The following is a 17,147-nucleotide window of genomic DNA, read 5'->3' as shown; positions in this document are numbered from 1 at the left end:
CGACTTTGGTTTATGACTTACAGCATTTAACACAGCACTGCCACTCCCTGAGCAGCAATAGAAATATATGAATGGGCGGTAACAGAATAAAACTCTTCCTTAGCAATTCCAGTAAACAGAAACATATTTTTTTTAAAAGAAAAAAGAGTGATCTCAGGGTTACGCAAACTGTTGAACCCACACAGTCCAATACTGATAAGATAAATGTTGCCAACTAGATCATGATTTAAGGCATATGATTGTGTAACAAAATGGACAAGAGAATGACTGAATTCCAAAACAAAAAAAAAATCGATTTGCAGTGACAGGTTTCTAGTAAATTATATGAGTATTGATAAAAATCGGACAAATCAGCCCTTTCTTCTCACCTACTTTGATACCTTCCACGTTGGATGAATGGTGTCCTATTTTTTCCCCCACATTTTTCTGACTTCTCGTTTCCTCGTTTCCTCAAGAAACAAGACCAATGTACCACAGTTTGTTTTATTTGATTTTATTGTGTATGTTTTTAATAACTTTACTTTTTAAAAATGGAATAAGACAAATTGTGATTTCAGGGTACTTGGACAAAAAAACACTTGGGGACAAACAAAAAAACAAGACATGATGAAATTGGTATGGAGATTAGAATAGGTACAGATGTGAGTGTGTGTGTGTTTTTAAGGATTTTTATTGTAATTGCAACATATTTTCACATCTGGTGCAACCAAATTTTACATTCAGGTCCGGGGAAAATATCGTGTGGGGGAGTCTGAGAATACTGTGAGAATTGCTGGAATTAATGCAATAGGAAGGGAAAGAAAAAATGTGAATGGAAAATTCAAAAAGACACTGGGAAAAGACATATGAGTTATCTGGAAGTCCAGCCCAGGTTGGCAGGTTGTTGTGATAAAGAAATAGCCAGAGCACTGGACGTCAAGGTCAGCCAGCAGTGTTGTTCTGTGGTTAATAGGTGGGATTTCTCCCCTGTTTTGTCTTTTTAAACCATTGATTAAGAGCTCTGAGTCACAAAAACATGATCAGAAGCAGCCAAACCAAACAGGAACAACAGGCTACACAAGCCTCATGCTCAGTGTAAAATAGTCCCTCTAGTGGCTCATAGTTTCAAAGTGAAAGGGTTCCTCTTTCCACAGATGGAGTCATAAATTGAGTAAATATTAATACAACTTTTGATCCCTGTGCAATACTTGGCAGTTCTGAATCATGTATGTATGTCTGCTTTCATAACGACCCTGCACATGCTTTAAAACATAGCACTAGTAAAAAAAAAATATATATATATATACATATATATATATATGATTTCATGCTATTTAGTTCCTACATCAAGCCACCCTTCATTTATTTATATTTTCCTTCCCAGAAGCCAGACGTTTTTGATAGTTGTTTAAAATGGTCTTGAGCAATAAGTTCCCAAAGGTTTATGAAGGTCTTTCAAACATTTCCATGGGCATTGGCTGATTTTCACTTAGTCCAGTCCTTCTTTTTGACAATTTTCAATTATTTTGTTTTTGTTTGTTTGTTTGTTAAGCCAATTTATACTATAAAATAGTCAAAGAACTCAAAGAATGAACTAGTGTTGTGCCTACATGTGTAGACATATTTCTTCCCTAGTTCAGTAACAGCACTAGGGAAGAACTAGGTGTCTGTTACGCATTGCAGACAATGTGTACAGAGGAGGTCAGGAGATAGGTATTTTCACCTTGTTGGTACAAGCATTTGGAAGATTCCCAAAGACCTATTAGCTTCGGGTCGTCTCCTAACTTCAGCAGGACATGAAAGTCATGTCCTTAAAAAATTGGGGGAAAATCCAGCAGAGAACTGATACAGAACCTCAGAGATGAATTTGAACCCTCTGTTGATCCATCTACTGTTCACTGAAGCCTCATCAGAAATACTGTCAGTAGAAGGGTGGCTGTCAAGAAGCCATTCTTAATGGAGGGAAGCAAGGGGGAAAAAAGCTAATGTATGCCTTCTTACACAAGAACTGGACTGAAATAGGTGCTAACAGGTCTTATGGACTGATGAATCCTAATTTGTATTTTATTTATTCAAATCATCATTAATATGTACAAAGGAGATCAGGACAGTGTCTACTTTTAAAACACAGATCATGGTTCAATATTGTCAGATTGAGAGCAGCCTTATTTGTCAGCATGGCAATGATCCCAAACACACTCTCACTGCACTAAAAGCATAGCTGGATAGAAAAACACACAGTGAACCACTGTCAGTCATGGATTGGCCTCCTCAGAGCCCAGACCTCAACATTATTCAAGTAGTGCAGGATCGTCTTGAAAGAAAGGTAGTCAACATCCAAACACTAGGTATAAATGTCTTTCAAGATGCCTGTAGAACTATTCCTGAAGACTACTAAAGGATATTACTATTAAGACAGTTCAGGCTGCATTGAAGCGTAAAGATGGTCAAAGTAAATACTAACTCTCAAAAGTGTTAGAATTGTACAAACTCTGTTTTTGCCTTATAACCTGTATTTTCATGTGTGTTTGCACGTTTTGATAAATCGCTGCACCTATTTTCATTTTGCTAGGAAAATATAAGATGGGTGAGTCAAGACTTTTGCAAAATGCTGTATATAATGAACAACTTTTTGTACATTATATACCAAAAATTATTCCATACTACTTCTCCAGGCAATTTTGCTTGCCCCAGGCTAAGATGTCTTAGGTTATGTAAAAACTGAAGGATAGAGTTAATTAGTTATCTTAAGTAAATAATTAACCTTTTTCAGTAAGATGATGAAGATGTCTTTCCCCCCTTTTCGCACAAATCCCAGAAGGCAAATAAAACACTTTATGTAGGGAAACTATGAACTTCCTAGTCAGACTGGCACACTTTTTTCTGTCCATTACGGTAAAAATGGCAGCGCGCCGTGTGCTCTCTGCTCTTGAAATACGCAAAAATGGGGGTGTAACAGGGAACTGCAGAAAGTCAAAACAGACACGGGGCTGGACTGCCACTTCCAAAACGAAAAGGTGGCTCCAACGGAATCAGTCTCGACGGCTGAGAAGCCACAAATGCGCACAAGATATACACAGAACTTGCCGATAATGTGAGAGTGTAATGTTTAGCACCTTTTTTTTTACAGCAGTGGTGAAATCCACGGAATGTTCCACACGGGAACAGCTGACCACAGGATGCCGCACTTAGCCTAACGAGATGTGAACATTACAAGGGACATATCAGTCATAACTAGATGGTTGCATATTAACAATCAGGTAACGACACATCTCCTCTTCTTATTGCTTTCAAATTTGAAGATTTGCGCTGCTTTTATTTAACGGGAGATGGTTAGACGGCTTATTAGGGCTGTCATCCTGCTCAACCTCCAGCCCCTCCTTGTTTTGCTGCTACCGAGTGCGATGTTGTAATGTTTACATTTAGTCTATGTTGCATACGGCCACTGCACTCTCCAGTCAGCTTTGCATAGGTGCACCCTTCAAATGCATGCAAAATGTCAGAAATGCTCCGGTACTGTGCCTTGAAGCACCCAAAACGCCCTGTATTATTTATTAAGTCTTACAGTACAAATTGGGCCTAATAGGTAGCCTGTGAGCCCATTTAAGCTTGGTAATCTTAAAGTGCAGCATCACGTAAAATGTTTTGCAGCTGCATTCAGTGGCCAACAGAAACATAAAATCCCTTATTATGTCTGACTTGATCATGCAAGTGCAATATTACATAACCGGCTGGGTAGTCTACAGTAGGACATGGTGGCCTCCAATGAGAATCAAAACAGACTGTGTGCAACAGTGCTGTTGTTGAGTTCAAAAAGTGTCCTCTACAAGCAAAAACAAAAACAAAACAAACAAAAAAACTATTAGTAGACTAAGTTTGATTGTAATTTGATTCTAAATATTCAATCATTTTTAAGTGAGGAAAAGTGAGAAAAGTGGAAAACTGACGTATGGAAATTAGTATTTCCTACTACTTGAGTAACATAAATAAATAAATAAATAAAAATAAGAATAAAAGTCAGCAATACGCACTGACAAATAATAGCAGGTCGATGCAGGTACCAAATATTGCTGAATTATTGCGAATGCATTATTGAATGAGCAACATGTGGAGGTCGAGATGGGGTTGCTGTATTTACTGGTGGTATGTCTGTGAAGGTTCTCAGTCATCCAGGTCATCCTAGTCAAAGGAGCTTGCAAAGAAAAGCGTCTGGACTTCTTTAAGTTACTTGAAGTTCTTCAGTTCTGAAGAAGCCTCTCGGATGAGAGGTGAAACGTCTTCAAGTAACTTAAAGAAGTCCAGACGCTTTTCTTTGCAAGCTCCTTTGACTATTTACTGGTGGGTAGCTTAACAAATAGAAATGAATAGATCATAGTTTTTAGTCAATCTATATGTAAAAATCTTTGAAAGTGTAGTGTAAAACCTCAAAATTGCACTTAATTGTAACACTTAATTGAATGTTTCCGGTCATCTGCACTACTTTCCCTGCGACCCCTCCGGCGGCGTTTTGTTTATAAGCTACAAGTAAGAAGCGCAGCTGCTTGTTTTGATACATTGTAGCTAAGACTGTCAGGATGTCTGCCGTCTGTGTTTGTTGTATGCTGATTGGCCGCTCGGTGAAGGAGGCGTGGTTTTGCCATAACAATGCATTTCAAGGAACATACACGCGCCAAGGAATGTTTTCTGTCTTATGGTAGCTAACGTTGTCTTTGTTACACAATTAACGGTATTTCCTGCTCAGGTAAACGCTCCCGTTAACCGACGGGCCATTTTAGCGGCTTCTGGGGAGAGACGGACTCCTTATGCAGTTGTTAAAAGCGTGTGCTAGCTGGCTAACTTTAGCAAGCTAATAGCAGCTTCGTCGGGCTCAGTGTCAAAAAAGCTGTCGGACAGAGAAGATTGAAAGTCCGTTAACGTTGGGTTTTGTTTTTTTTTGCCGATGGTGGTGGTCGTTTAGAGGCAGTTACGTGCAAGGATAACTTGATGGGACACGACATTTCGAAGGCTGAAACACCTGACATCTCCCTTTCTCGTCGAACAAGCAGACTAGCTAAAAAAAGTAAGATATGGGCAGTGTGTTGTGACCAAACTCATTGCTGAATAATACTTGTGTCTGTCTGTGGTGTAGAATTGTTATGTGGGTTTAGATGTGCAGTTGTAATAATATCTATCCAAATCTTGTAATAGCATGCTAGCTAACAGACGTTATTTGCAGCAGCTGCAGTATTGGACAAAGCGTTAGCCTAGCTCGTCTAAAGTTAGCTGTTCTCCTTCAGCAGGGGACATCTGATTTGCCTTGGTTATAAGGAACTGGTGGATGCCCCGATATCATTGTTTCTCATCTTGCAGCAATGCGTGTAGGGCTTTTACCTAATGTCGTTGTGAAATTATGTTGTGGTGCAGTGGCCTCACAAGCTGCACAGTAGCGAGCTTACCCGCTTACCTACCACATCTTTTGTTGTTGCTTTGTCTTATGAGCACATGGCTTTCCATGTTTTTGTTCATGCACGCTGCAGCGACCCCTGTTTATCAGCACCCACAATGTAATCGCATCAATTACACCGCCGCTTGCACATTCCTTAGCTGTTGATATTGCATTATTGTAGTTTAACTCAAGTCATGTCCACGTATAATACAGACAATGCAGTAAAGTCGGAATAAAGTAGTGTATATTATCGACCTGGCTTTTTAAACAATTCATTATTAGTGGCAATACCGCTGGATGTAATTATCCAGTTCCTGTTAGTCCAGTTAGGCACCTGTAACTAGCAACGTGATGTGTTTGTTACATTTTCATATCTCGGAGTAGGCAACAGTAAGTGAAACAGACAGGAGGCCCCTCAGAGAAGAGGTGTAGTTTAGAATTTACTATTTTATACAGATTTTTTTTTTTTTTTAGCTCAAGTGATATTTATTCGAAAATGTATACATGAGTTATAGAAATTGTCAGTTTTAGTGTACAGCCTGGTAGCAAATTAAAGGGGAAGAGGGAAAAGGAAAGGAACCTTGAGCCTTACTTTAAATTAAGGGGATCTGAGCATTCTGATGGTATGATTTTTTTCTTTGGCTCTGCTTGTTCACTTGGACGGTAGGGCTGCTGAAAATCAATATAAAGTTGTTCAGAATAATATCTTTTATTCTGGGATGAAACCTTGTTGATCAGATGGCAGTGCCTGCGCAAGCATAGGACAGTGTAGGTATTTTTTAAAAAGTGGCTAACAATCCAAGTTTAAAGTCATACATTGATGTCATTAAGTTGGAAATCAATGAGGAAAAATAATTTGGTGTGTGTGAGGACAACATACTGATTTATTTAGCATTAAGAATGATTGTGTAGGAAAGTGTCAGTGAAATTGATGATTACTTTTGCACCTCCTCACACAACACTGTGTTTGTGTGTGTTACATTTGCTATTAACTGGTGGAATCTGTTGTGTAGATTTATCTGGCCTTGCAAATTAAAGATGAATTTTCTTGACAAAAAGAGGGTAAAATACTTTTTTGTGGGTTATATCTTATTTTATTAAATCTGAAAGTGAACTTTTTTTCTCAGAATATCAACCATGTGTTTGTTTTGTTATTGCCCACCCCCAACGACTGTAATATAAATGTGTTGTACCCCTCTAGAATTTTTTTCTCCTTACCACAAAAAAGATCATCAGATCTGTTATAAAATTATCTTTTTGAATTTACTCATTTCAATTTGCATTTTTGTTTATCGAATAGCTATGAAAGCAATCAAAATGCATAAAACGCAGTTAATTAAGGTAACAGAGACTTGTTGCCTTAGTAATATGAGGACCAATCTTTCTTATCTACCAAAGGCCCATTTTGAGTCTGGAAAAGCACTGTTCTGTTGTGCTGCCAACCTGACAATGGCCACATCCAATAGGCACAAGGATCACTGAATGGTTTGAGTATGAAAATGATATGACTCATAAGCTTTGGCCTTTACAAACACTAGATCTCGACACAGTGAATGCGTGTTACACAGCTCTCTCACTAAAATCATCAAAACACCAGATGAGGGAAAATCTTTTGGAGGAATGGTTTTCCATTAATCTATTTGTTTCAGGGACTTGTAGAATAGTCACCAAACGTGCACGTGGTGGCCCAACACCCTGCTATATTAGCTTTCCCTTTAAATTTAGCACTTAAATAAAGGGAGCTGCGGTGAATGTACTTTAGCTCCTTTTTCATAAATTCTGAGTCCTGAATGAGGTCATTAAAACAAAGCAGTGAGATATGGGCCTAGGAGCAAATAAATCCTCTTGTGCCTTAGTAAAACATTAAGTTACAGACACTTTCTTAAGTCATATATCTTGTTATGTTACTTGTATTATGAAATTTACAGGGTAGTTCATAAAAATGCTCGTTTCATATTTAATCTAACCAAAACAGTGTGCAGATAGTGTCAGTGATCCTGTTATCAGCCTTCTTTTTTGATCCAATTTGGGAATCTTACATAGAGGGTCCTCTTAAAAAGGTTAATATTCATTTTATTTTCTACCCATAAACTTCACTTATCATTGGTGCATGCTCAGTTAATAGACACTGCAATAAGCACTGCAGCATAATCATGATTATTAACGTGTCAGTTGGCATTTTTGTTGTTGTTGGTGTTTTTTTTTTTTGCAGGGTTAAGACAATCAGAGGCAACATACAAGTGCCTCCACTGTACGATTTCCTTTCCCAGAGCGTGACTCGTCTGCACGACGTCACCAATGCGACCATGGGAAATAGCAGTAAATAGGCTGCCACCAACAGCCCCCTTAAACCCGAGGAGGTTCCTTGGAGAGCCCTGCAACGCCCCAGTGCACCTCAGGAGAAGGTAAACTCTCAGCCCTGTCTTTCCTTCCAGGATTGTTGTTTTGAGTTATTTTGAAGTATAGTTTTGCATCAAGCATGTCAAATGGTTTCTATAACAATTTCAGACCATATACCTTCATACAATGTACTCAGTGTTTGTAGCAATCACTTGTTGTTGTTTTATTTTTTCCCTATATGGACATATAGCCCACCAATAAGACGCCAGTGGGGGAGACGAGACAGACCTGTACTGCACACTTCGCCGGTCCAGGATGAGAACTTCCATCATCTGCTTTTCTCCCAACACCACCAACAGGTTCCTTTAGATGAGTCCAGACAGTACAGCCACACCAGCACAGCACCACGCATGCTTCACCCTGCTGCTCACCTGCCCCAGCAGAGCCCCATCATGGTGGATCTACATGACCAGGTAACAGCGAGAGTAACCTGTTTCTACCATTTGTTAAATGTGTTAAGCTGTGCTATCTAACCGGATGTATTCACAGTAATATATTATTTTAAGTCTCTTGTGGGTTAATATATAATAAACGTTTTTTAACAGACAGACATGTTTTGTTTTTGTTTTTTTGCCTCATCTTGCCCCCTTACTTTGTTCCCTTAAAAGATGCACCAGGGATCGGTTCCTATATCATACACTGTTACGACGGTGACGACCCACGGATTTCCCATGCACACCGGGCAGCCCCTTCCAGGGTGCAACACTCAGCAGCTCCCAGCATGCTCGGTAATGTTCAGCGGACAGCTCTCTCTGCTCTGCTGCCTTCCTCCTCCTGTGAGTTTGAAAAGGAAGAGCCCAAATGTCAGTGGCATCCATGTAGCACGCCATAACAGCCATGCAATCTGTCACTGTTCATGATTAGCAAACAAGCTTCTTGGATTTGTAATTTAGTGTTCATGTTAGCATAAAAATGAGTCAGGCAGCGTGAAATAAGATTTTTGGCATATTTAAGTATTTTTTTTGTTTGTTTGTTTTTTTTAACTGTTATTAAGCAGACTGGTGTTGTGTTAGTAATGTCAGTGGTGTGGCTTTATGCAGCACATTGCTTCTATTCACTACACGCTTTCATTATAGCTGCATTATTGTGAATATAAGGAGCAAATTTGCTTTGGTTAAGTGGAGGCTTATTCAAAATACTGGGTTTGATTCTAAATTGACTTAAATGTTTGTTCTTGTGGTGTTTTCTCTCCTCAGCTCATACAGGCATGTACCATGCAGCATATACCGGTGTCTTATCAAGCCTTCCCACCCCTGATCTCCAGCGAACATTTTGTATTGCACCCAACCCCATCTGTACCACCCCACCAGCCACCGCACCTTACTCCTTTGAGCCAGTTTGTCCCTTTACAGCCTCAGCACCCACGCATGGTGAGTACTTCACTGTATATATTTGTTCTATAATAAAAATGTAGAAAAACAGAGAATATTGTTGCTTGTTGGTCAGTCTGCATGTTTGACCCGATGCTGACATTTTCTGTCTCCTGGCAGCCTCTACAGAGGGTAGACAATGAAGTTGACCTAAGAGGGGACCAGCACCCATTAGGCACCTTCTCCTACCCTCCCTCTCATCACCCACCAGCGCTGCCTCCTTCTTTGCCCCTTCAGTATCTTCCTCAAGAGCCTCTGCATCAGGAGCTTCCCTTTGGAGTGGTAAGACAGCCTGTGACTCACACAGTTAAACAGATTAACAACTGGAGCTCTATTTTTCAGGGAACTAACATTAATGTTAGCTTTACTGCTGCAAAAAGTTGGATGAGTCCTTCCAATGTTACAGTTACATTCTCTTGATTGAACGTTATGTACTTTTTGCCTTTACCAGCTATATTTATATTTATAAGTCAAGATAAAGTCAGTAGTTGGTAAATGCGTGTATTCCAATTGAGTTAGAACAAACTTGTCTGTTTAGAAAAACTTTTTTCCCACTTTGAAAATATGAATCCACTGAATGATCTCCCAGTTTTTAGCATGCCCTGATGGTTTTGGGTTGAGCAGAGAGCATGGAAAGCGTCTCAAATTCACACGCCAGTGTGCTCTAATCTGAGTAGATGCATACACACTGATGCATTTAAGTATGCCAGAAGCTTTACAGAAAATTAAGATTTTTGAGGTGTGAAATTGAAGTTAGAAATCTAAAGTTGTAATACTTATTCTGGTTACAATTTGTTCATGTATATATGAAAAAACAGACACATTGTGTTCATATTTACAGAGTAAGAGTCTGAACTGAAACAATCCTTTTTGAGTTTTTGAAATAAACACATTTTTGCACACATTTGTAAATTGTATTTTCTTGTTTCTCCTCCTCCTACTGTGCAATGTCTTGAGTCAACTCTCAGGAGCCAGACTTTCTGTAGGTCTTTCAAAGCTGCTCCTTTTTCACTCGTTTTCAGTCCATTCCTTGTACCTGACCATTTTCAGATGAGTTTGTTTTTTTTGACCTATGAAACATTAAAGCATAAGGAAAATACCTAACTCAATACACATAATGGAAAACTTGGCAAAGAACCATTTTTAAATTTTATCTTTAGCTATTTTGTTACTAGCAGCCTGTCACAGAATGAAAACACAGTTTGACAGGCATAAAATAGCACTTGTGCCAACAAGATGCAAAGAGCTATTAGTTGAACATTTGGCATTTCTTGACATGTTGTCCAGTGTGTCCTTAAAAATTAAGGGCAATTGGAGGACAAAAAAAGTGTCATGCCTAAAAAACTATCTGCAGCAGATGAACAGGACAAGTTGTGTCCTTAAGAAATAGGAAAAAGCAAAGAACAGACACCTGAGAGATGCATCTGGCCCTTCAGTTGATCCATCTACATAAGCGTCACCAGAAGTGGTGTCAGTGGAAGGATGGCTGTCAAGAAGCCATTCTTAAGGAAGTGTAATGGGGAGAAAAAACAGAGGTATGCCAAATTACACAAGAACTGGACTGAAAATCAGTGGCAACAGGTCTTATGGAGCGATGAACCCAAATTTGAAAGATTTGGTATAATACGTACACAGAGGTCAGAAGAGTAGCAGTACAGTGAGTGTCTACATCAATCTGTAGAACACAGTGGAAGCCCTGTTGTGATTTGGGGCAGCATTTGAGCCTGTGATGTTGGTAATCTTGTTAACTGATGGAATTATGAACAGAGAAAAGTACTGTCAGATATTAACTCACCATATGCACTGTAACTACAAATAAAAATTGACCTTCAAGCCTGTTAGAATTGTACAAACTGTGTTTTTTTTCAGCATATGTTTGCGCATTTTAATAAATCACTGCATCTATTTCCCATTTTCCTTGTGAAATATAAAGAAATGGGGTGTAGCTCAAGCATTTTGCACTGTACAGTAATTCATGTTTGCGACTGGTATGAGAATAATTTCTCTGAATAATCAGCAGTTTTAGGCACATTACTTGCAAATTTTAATAATTGGCTCCCTATTTATTTGACACAGAAAATGTAATATTATTACTGTGCTTAAAAGTAGCTGGTCACATTCTGTTCCAGCTGTTTCAAATGTTGCTTTACATCAACTTTAAAGCATGAAAATTTATTTCCGTAAAATATTAATACTGAATTTACTGTCATTTGAAGGTAAAATGGAAGAAAAGGTACAACTTTAAACACTGAATTGTTTGACACTGTGTGTCTTTCTGCAGCCATATCCACACATGCTGCCCCGGCGAATGAGTGGACAGAGATACCGGTTGCAGCAACCTCTCCCCCCACCTCCCCCTCCCCCATCTTACTACCCAGGCTTCCTCCCTTACTTCCTGTGAGTATCTGCAGGAAAAGCACACCTCTTGATGAAATATAGCAGTTTTAATCATATACTTTTTTCAATAAAAACTGCCTGATTACACTGATTTTGATGATTGACAGCAGCTACATCAGGGTTAAAGGGGACATGAAATGCTACACATATGAAGGAGCCCCGCTCTCAAAAACTAGCATAGATGCAACTCTGTGAAGCTGGATTTCAGAAACAAGTACTTAAAGTTATAAAAACATGTTTAGTGCCATCTTCTGTCAGTTCGGAGTGTGACGTCATGTGGTTGGTTGGTTGTGGCTAATAGACTTACATTCGTTTATATTAGCTAACTAGTGACAGATTTGATAACTCAGAGGAAACTAGCGACACTAAAGTAAAAGTCAGCTGGCTCTGGCTGCAACAATGTGTTTTATGTTGAGAAACTGAGGATATACTGTCCATGTTCACCCACTTATTCTTTAGTTGTAAGTGGCTCTACATTGTTTGGCTAGCTGCACTCAAACGGGAATATGTTTAGTGTTTCATATCCTTTTTAAATTTATGCGGATATTGATGATGATAATGACTTTTGAATCTCTGCTGTCTAAAAATAAATGGAGGTTCAATGTAGCTGCCACTCGGTGCTAGTATTTGCACAGCATGTGCTGCCTTTTGTCAAGGAGAAATTATGTGTTTGGGTTCAGTTCTTTCTTACACCTGTTGTCTCTGTGTGTTTGCATGCTCAGGTCAATGCTTCCTGTGCCTCCAACAGCAGTGGGCCCAGCCATCAGTTTAGACCTGGATGTGGATGATGTGGAGATGGAGAACTATGAAGTTAGTGAATTTGTTAATCACTCTCACATGTAAACTTGTTTCCACGCTGAATTGACGGTACATACCAAAGGGTTGCAGTAATACAAATGCATCATATAGCGCTCATTGTTCTTGAATTCTGACTTCATGTACAAGTGCTGAAAAACACCTATAAAATACAATTCTCATTTCTATATGTGGATCAAAAACCTAGAAGGAACACCAAAAACATCAACATAATTTCCCTCTCTCTCTCTCTCTCCTTAGGCATTACTGAATCTGGCAGAGAGGTTGGGTGAAGCAAAACCACGAGGACTCACAAAAGCAGATATAGAGCAACTTCCGTCCTATAGATTCAACTCAGAGAATCATCTATCTGAACAAACGCTGTAAGATCATCTCTCACTTTTCAGTAGGATTCAGTAAGTGTAGATTGGCTTAATGATACTAACCAGTCCCCTCCATCCCTTCAGGTGTGTTGTGTGCTTTAGTGACTTTGAGTGTAGGCAGCTACTTCGTGTATTACCGTGTAACCACGAATTCCACGCCAAGTGTGTGGACAAGTGGTTAAAGGTAAGCGGATGTCTGCTTAAACCTTTAAAAATCATATTTTTAGTACTTTGTTTAGAAGACTTTGTCTTTACACTGAGTGTTGTTTGGCTTTCAGACCAATCGCACTTGTCCTATTTGCCGAGCCGATGCCTCGGACGTACACCGGGAGGTGGAGTGAGAACTGTCTCTGAGTGCTGAACTGGAAAGCTGCACACATCAGAGTCTGCCCCAAAGCTGGGGACACCTGCCCTGCGTCCTCCAGTAATTATAGCTTACCAATCCACTACTCCTGCCCCTTCCTAAATAAAAAGCAATCCAGGATTGTTTCTGGAGCCTGTTGTACCTCTGCTGTGCTTCATCGCCGAGTCACATGAAACCCACTGCCTATCGCAGCCTATAGCCAGAGTTCTGGGATCGCCAGCCAGTTCTTTCTCTGCCCCCTCGTTGCAGATTCCAAAGATTTTTCCCTACAATGCATTATTTGCTGCTTTTGTTTACAGGGTTTCTTTTAAATTTGGTGGATTTGGTTGGGGCGTTTGTGAAAAGTGGGGGTCCTGCTTTGGAAGAGGTGAGTCGGAAGCCTGGATAATGATGGCTGGACACCTTGTGCAATTAGCAGAAAAATAATAGGAGTACTTCCACATGGGTATCTGTGTTTGGAGGCGACACCTAACCATCATAGATGCATGTTTGTGTAGGTGTTGGGCAAAGTGACTTGTTAATAATGTATGTTCTGCAATAATGTATTGATCCTTTTAACGGTTTTATCCATTATTTGTTTTTGGGGTTGTTTTTTTGTTTGTTTGTTTTTATTTTAGTTTTTTTGCCGATGCTATTGTGAAAGTGTGACTTGCTGTGGTTCAGTGCAGATTCTGTTAAGCCTGAGGTTTATGGACTGCAACCATGGGGTATCCTCTACCCCAGATAATCCACTCTGGAACACGGATCTGTACAAAAAGCAGTCGTAGATTAATGGACTGCGTCTTTTCGAGGTCATCCGGCATAACTGCACAAGTGCTTCATCCACCCTCCACGTCAGCATTGTTCCTCTGGCAAAGTGTGTACGCGTGTGTGCATATTGTGCGTGTATGTTTGTCCTGTTCACAGAGCCAATGCATTGTGTAACCACTGGATACAGGGCAGCATGCTAGGATTTGCATGAACTGTTGATTCAGACTAGCAATATTTTAATCAAGCATTGCCACCAAAATTATCAAATTTTAAAGAAATAGAAGAGACAAAGAAGCATACTAAATGAATTGCTTGCTTGTTCAGAAAGCGCCATGAGAGAAGACTTAGCATGTGATTACACCATGACTGTGTATTTAAAGTATGGGAGCACTCTTCTGAGGGGCATGCTGATGCCATAGTGCTCTGGAGGACTGTGCAGAAAGCAATATGTGCAGTGAGTGGCGAGTTTTAAATGAACATTTTTCTTCCCCTTTTAGGAAGACTGGGCTTTTTATTTCATTGTTTGTGAGCCAAATCCTATATACATATATAGCCTACTGTTGAAGATTTCAGATCTGCCTTTTTATGACCTTGACAAGCACAAACCTGTTACTAATCCTGAAAATACTATGTCATTTCCATTTGTTTTGAAAGTATGCTGTTTTATTTCCTTTTTTTAAGGTTTATTTATTGGTTTTACGTTCTAGAGAAAATGCATTGAAGAAAACAGAGCACTAACAATGTTTGTGTAAGTGTTATAATCTGGTAACTCGGTCAGGTCATTGTCTTAGGCCATGGTAATGGTGTTGTAAAAGAGCCAACTGTATGTATAGCTTCAGTGTGAATGCTTTTAGATAAACGTTTGAAGACAGAAGAATGTTGACAAAACCTTGTAGAAGTCACTGATGACACTCCACCAGCTCTACAGTGATCAGAGCGGGCTTCAAATGACACAGAGCTGGAGTGTTCAGTAGTGTAGAAACACTGTTTGACTTCTAGTTCCCTGCTTGCGTTGATGCTAAAAAAAGAAAACAGGATCTACTAGGGGTGGGAGGGAAAAGAGCAACAAATGAACTTTTGCTTTTAATTCTCTCTTGCCTCCTAACTGCCCCACTAAGCACTAACAGGCGGTTGTAACCTTTGCTTTTATGTGTAAAGGGATCTTGCCTTTTTTTTCCTTTAAATTTTGTTTCTTACGTGAATGTGAGTCGTTGATGTGTGCCACCTTCAAGAGAAAAAAAGCCATTTAATGAGTTAAACCCACAGCTTTGAGAATTAACCTATGTGTACATATCTATTCGCTGGCATATATTGTAAGTTTAAAAAAAATCACTCAGGGCCTCTCGGTATATAAAAATAAAGGAGAACAGTCCATTTCAGATGGAAAGGATGCCATGAAAAGGGTATATCTGAATTTAGTTTGGTCATTTTCCTCAGACCATAAATAATTTAATGTAATCAATTATAATATTCAGTTTTGTCTGAAATAGTAGATATTACATCATTTAAAGACAGGCATGCAAGAAAAAAAGATCAGTAAATATGTTAATAATATTCACTGAAAAGAGGCAATGTACACTGCAACTCATTTACAAGTGTATTATTCAAACCTGTTTGACTTTTGTTCTTGTACTCAAACCATATGTTCAGACATAGCGGTTGTGATCCCATTTCTAAACGTGCCACAGTGCACACTATCCTACCTAATTCACTCCCAGATCTATTTCAGAGGTGTTTTGCATGACTTTAAAAAAAAACAAGAAGAAGAAGAAGAAGAAAAAAAAGTAAAAACAAGTGTTATAGTGGAGGATCTCTCAAAATCTGGTCGGACCTATTTAATGGTGCACAATATGCATGCTTGTCAACCAGATCCCAACTGATTTTTAGCTTTAGTTGGCTTCGGGTTCTGGGGGTTTGGATCTTAACGCTCAGCTGATAACTGCCATGCATTGTACTGCACACATTTGTAATAGAACTGAATGACTACAAGATTTTATTGCGCTAACTTCATTTTATAGAAAAGAAGAAGAGAAAAAAAAAAAAGACTGGTCTTGAATCCAGAAATTCTTACATACATTGTGTTACTGTTCTTGCCCTGACGACTGAAAATTACATGCTCTGAAACTACTGTAGTTTATCAAAAGCCATAGTGAAAAGGTGCTAGATGTTCTGCTTTTAGGTATGAAAACTCACTTGCGTGAATGCAATAGTTTGTCATGGATCCCATGTATTCTTAAAGCATGTTATACCAATACCCCTAAACAATGTAAGTGAAAACCAATATAGTTTAAGGGATTTAAAAAAAAGAAAAAAGGAAAAAAAGAAAGTGTTGTCATACTTATTTCAGTGTAGTACTGTACCTGCCTATCAGGCTCTTGCTCTCAGTGTATCAATATCTTAAAAATATATTGTTCACATATAGATTACCTTAATTCATGTTAATGTTAGCACTGTTCTTTTTGGAGTAAATATTTAATTGACAATATCCAGTTACCCTATTAATTAAAAAGAACCTCCCATTAAGGCCTAGGTAATGAAGTAATTTTTAACGACAATTGAGAATAGAGTCTTGTAGTCTTTCTGTTAAGAGTTATTGAATAATCTCACAGCTTGTGTGGTGGAAAACTGTGTTCCAATAAGCAGCTAAAATTTATTTAGGATTTGTGATCGATTGCTCCGTAGACGCCATTTATTGTTTACCAATGATTTTTCTTCTTTTTTTGCTGTGGTGGGATAGTGGTTTACTGTTCTTACTCTCCTTGGCCTCTAGGGGCCCTCGCCTGAACACCAGACTACCCACCCACCAACAGAGCCAGGGGCATGTGTTCTGTGTTAGGCAGATATTTTGCTTTGGTACTTGCACATTTACAGTTACCTCATTTTTTCCATGTTTGTATTGGGGCGGGTGGGAGGGGGAGAAAACAACTAATATATATTATATATAGGAAATGGTTCTTATTAATGTTATAATTTTTCATTCCATTGGAATCATATTGTTTGTAGCATTTAACATAACTAGTTAGTGTATTATATATATACATCTGTATACTGTTTGAAATTTTTAAGATTTGTACTTTTTTTAAATGAAAGTTGCTAGTTATGCTTTACCAAGTAGTGCAATCATATTTTTTTTTAATTGTTGTGGCTGATTTGAGAGGGTTGTTCACTAATAAATGTATGATGTATACCAATATCACAACTGTCATCTGACTCGCTATTCAAGGTTGGGGGATATATGGCTCATTGTACTTTAAATAACATCAGGTTATTCAAAAAAAAAAAAA

General features: G+C 38.8%; 1 protein-coding gene across 4 annotated transcripts; it reads left to right on the top strand.

Moving 5' to 3' along the window:
* Positions 1-2,987: 2,987 nt before the first annotated feature.
* Positions 2,988-17,054, top strand: rnf44 (ring finger protein 44). 4 transcript variants are annotated; one of them, XM_006781672.3, is made up of 12 exons: positions 4,537-4,672; positions 4,937-5,038; positions 7,617-7,809; positions 7,995-8,217; positions 8,413-8,580; positions 9,001-9,174; positions 9,295-9,456; positions 11,456-11,571; positions 12,294-12,381; positions 12,628-12,749; positions 12,834-12,933; positions 13,028-17,054. In XM_006781672.3, the coding sequence occupies exons 3-12, from the start codon at positions 7,703-7,705 to the stop codon at positions 13,088-13,090; spliced, it is 1,323 nt and encodes a 440-aa protein (XP_006781735.1). In that variant the 5' UTR covers positions 4,537-4,672; positions 4,937-5,038; positions 7,617-7,702; the 3' UTR covers positions 13,091-17,054. The 4 variants fall into 4 exon arrangements, with proteins under 4 accessions (XP_006781737.1, XP_006781735.1, XP_006781738.1 ...); XM_006781674.3 differs by lacking the exons at positions 4,537-4,672; positions 4,937-5,038 and adding an exon at positions 2,988-3,239; XM_006781675.3 differs by having other exon boundaries at positions 4,602-5,038; positions 8,413-8,532.
* Positions 17,055-17,147: the final 93 nt, after the last annotated feature.

This window comes from Neolamprologus brichardi, chromosome 2 (genome assembly GCF_056152115.1).
Source record: "Neolamprologus brichardi isolate AB-2024 chromosome 2, ASM5615211v1, whole genome shotgun sequence".
NCBI classification, from domain to species: domain Eukaryota; kingdom Metazoa; phylum Chordata; class Actinopteri; order Cichliformes; family Cichlidae; genus Neolamprologus; species Neolamprologus brichardi.
Note: the sequence above shows the minus strand (reverse complement) of the source record. Positions and strands in the feature narration are given on the sequence as shown.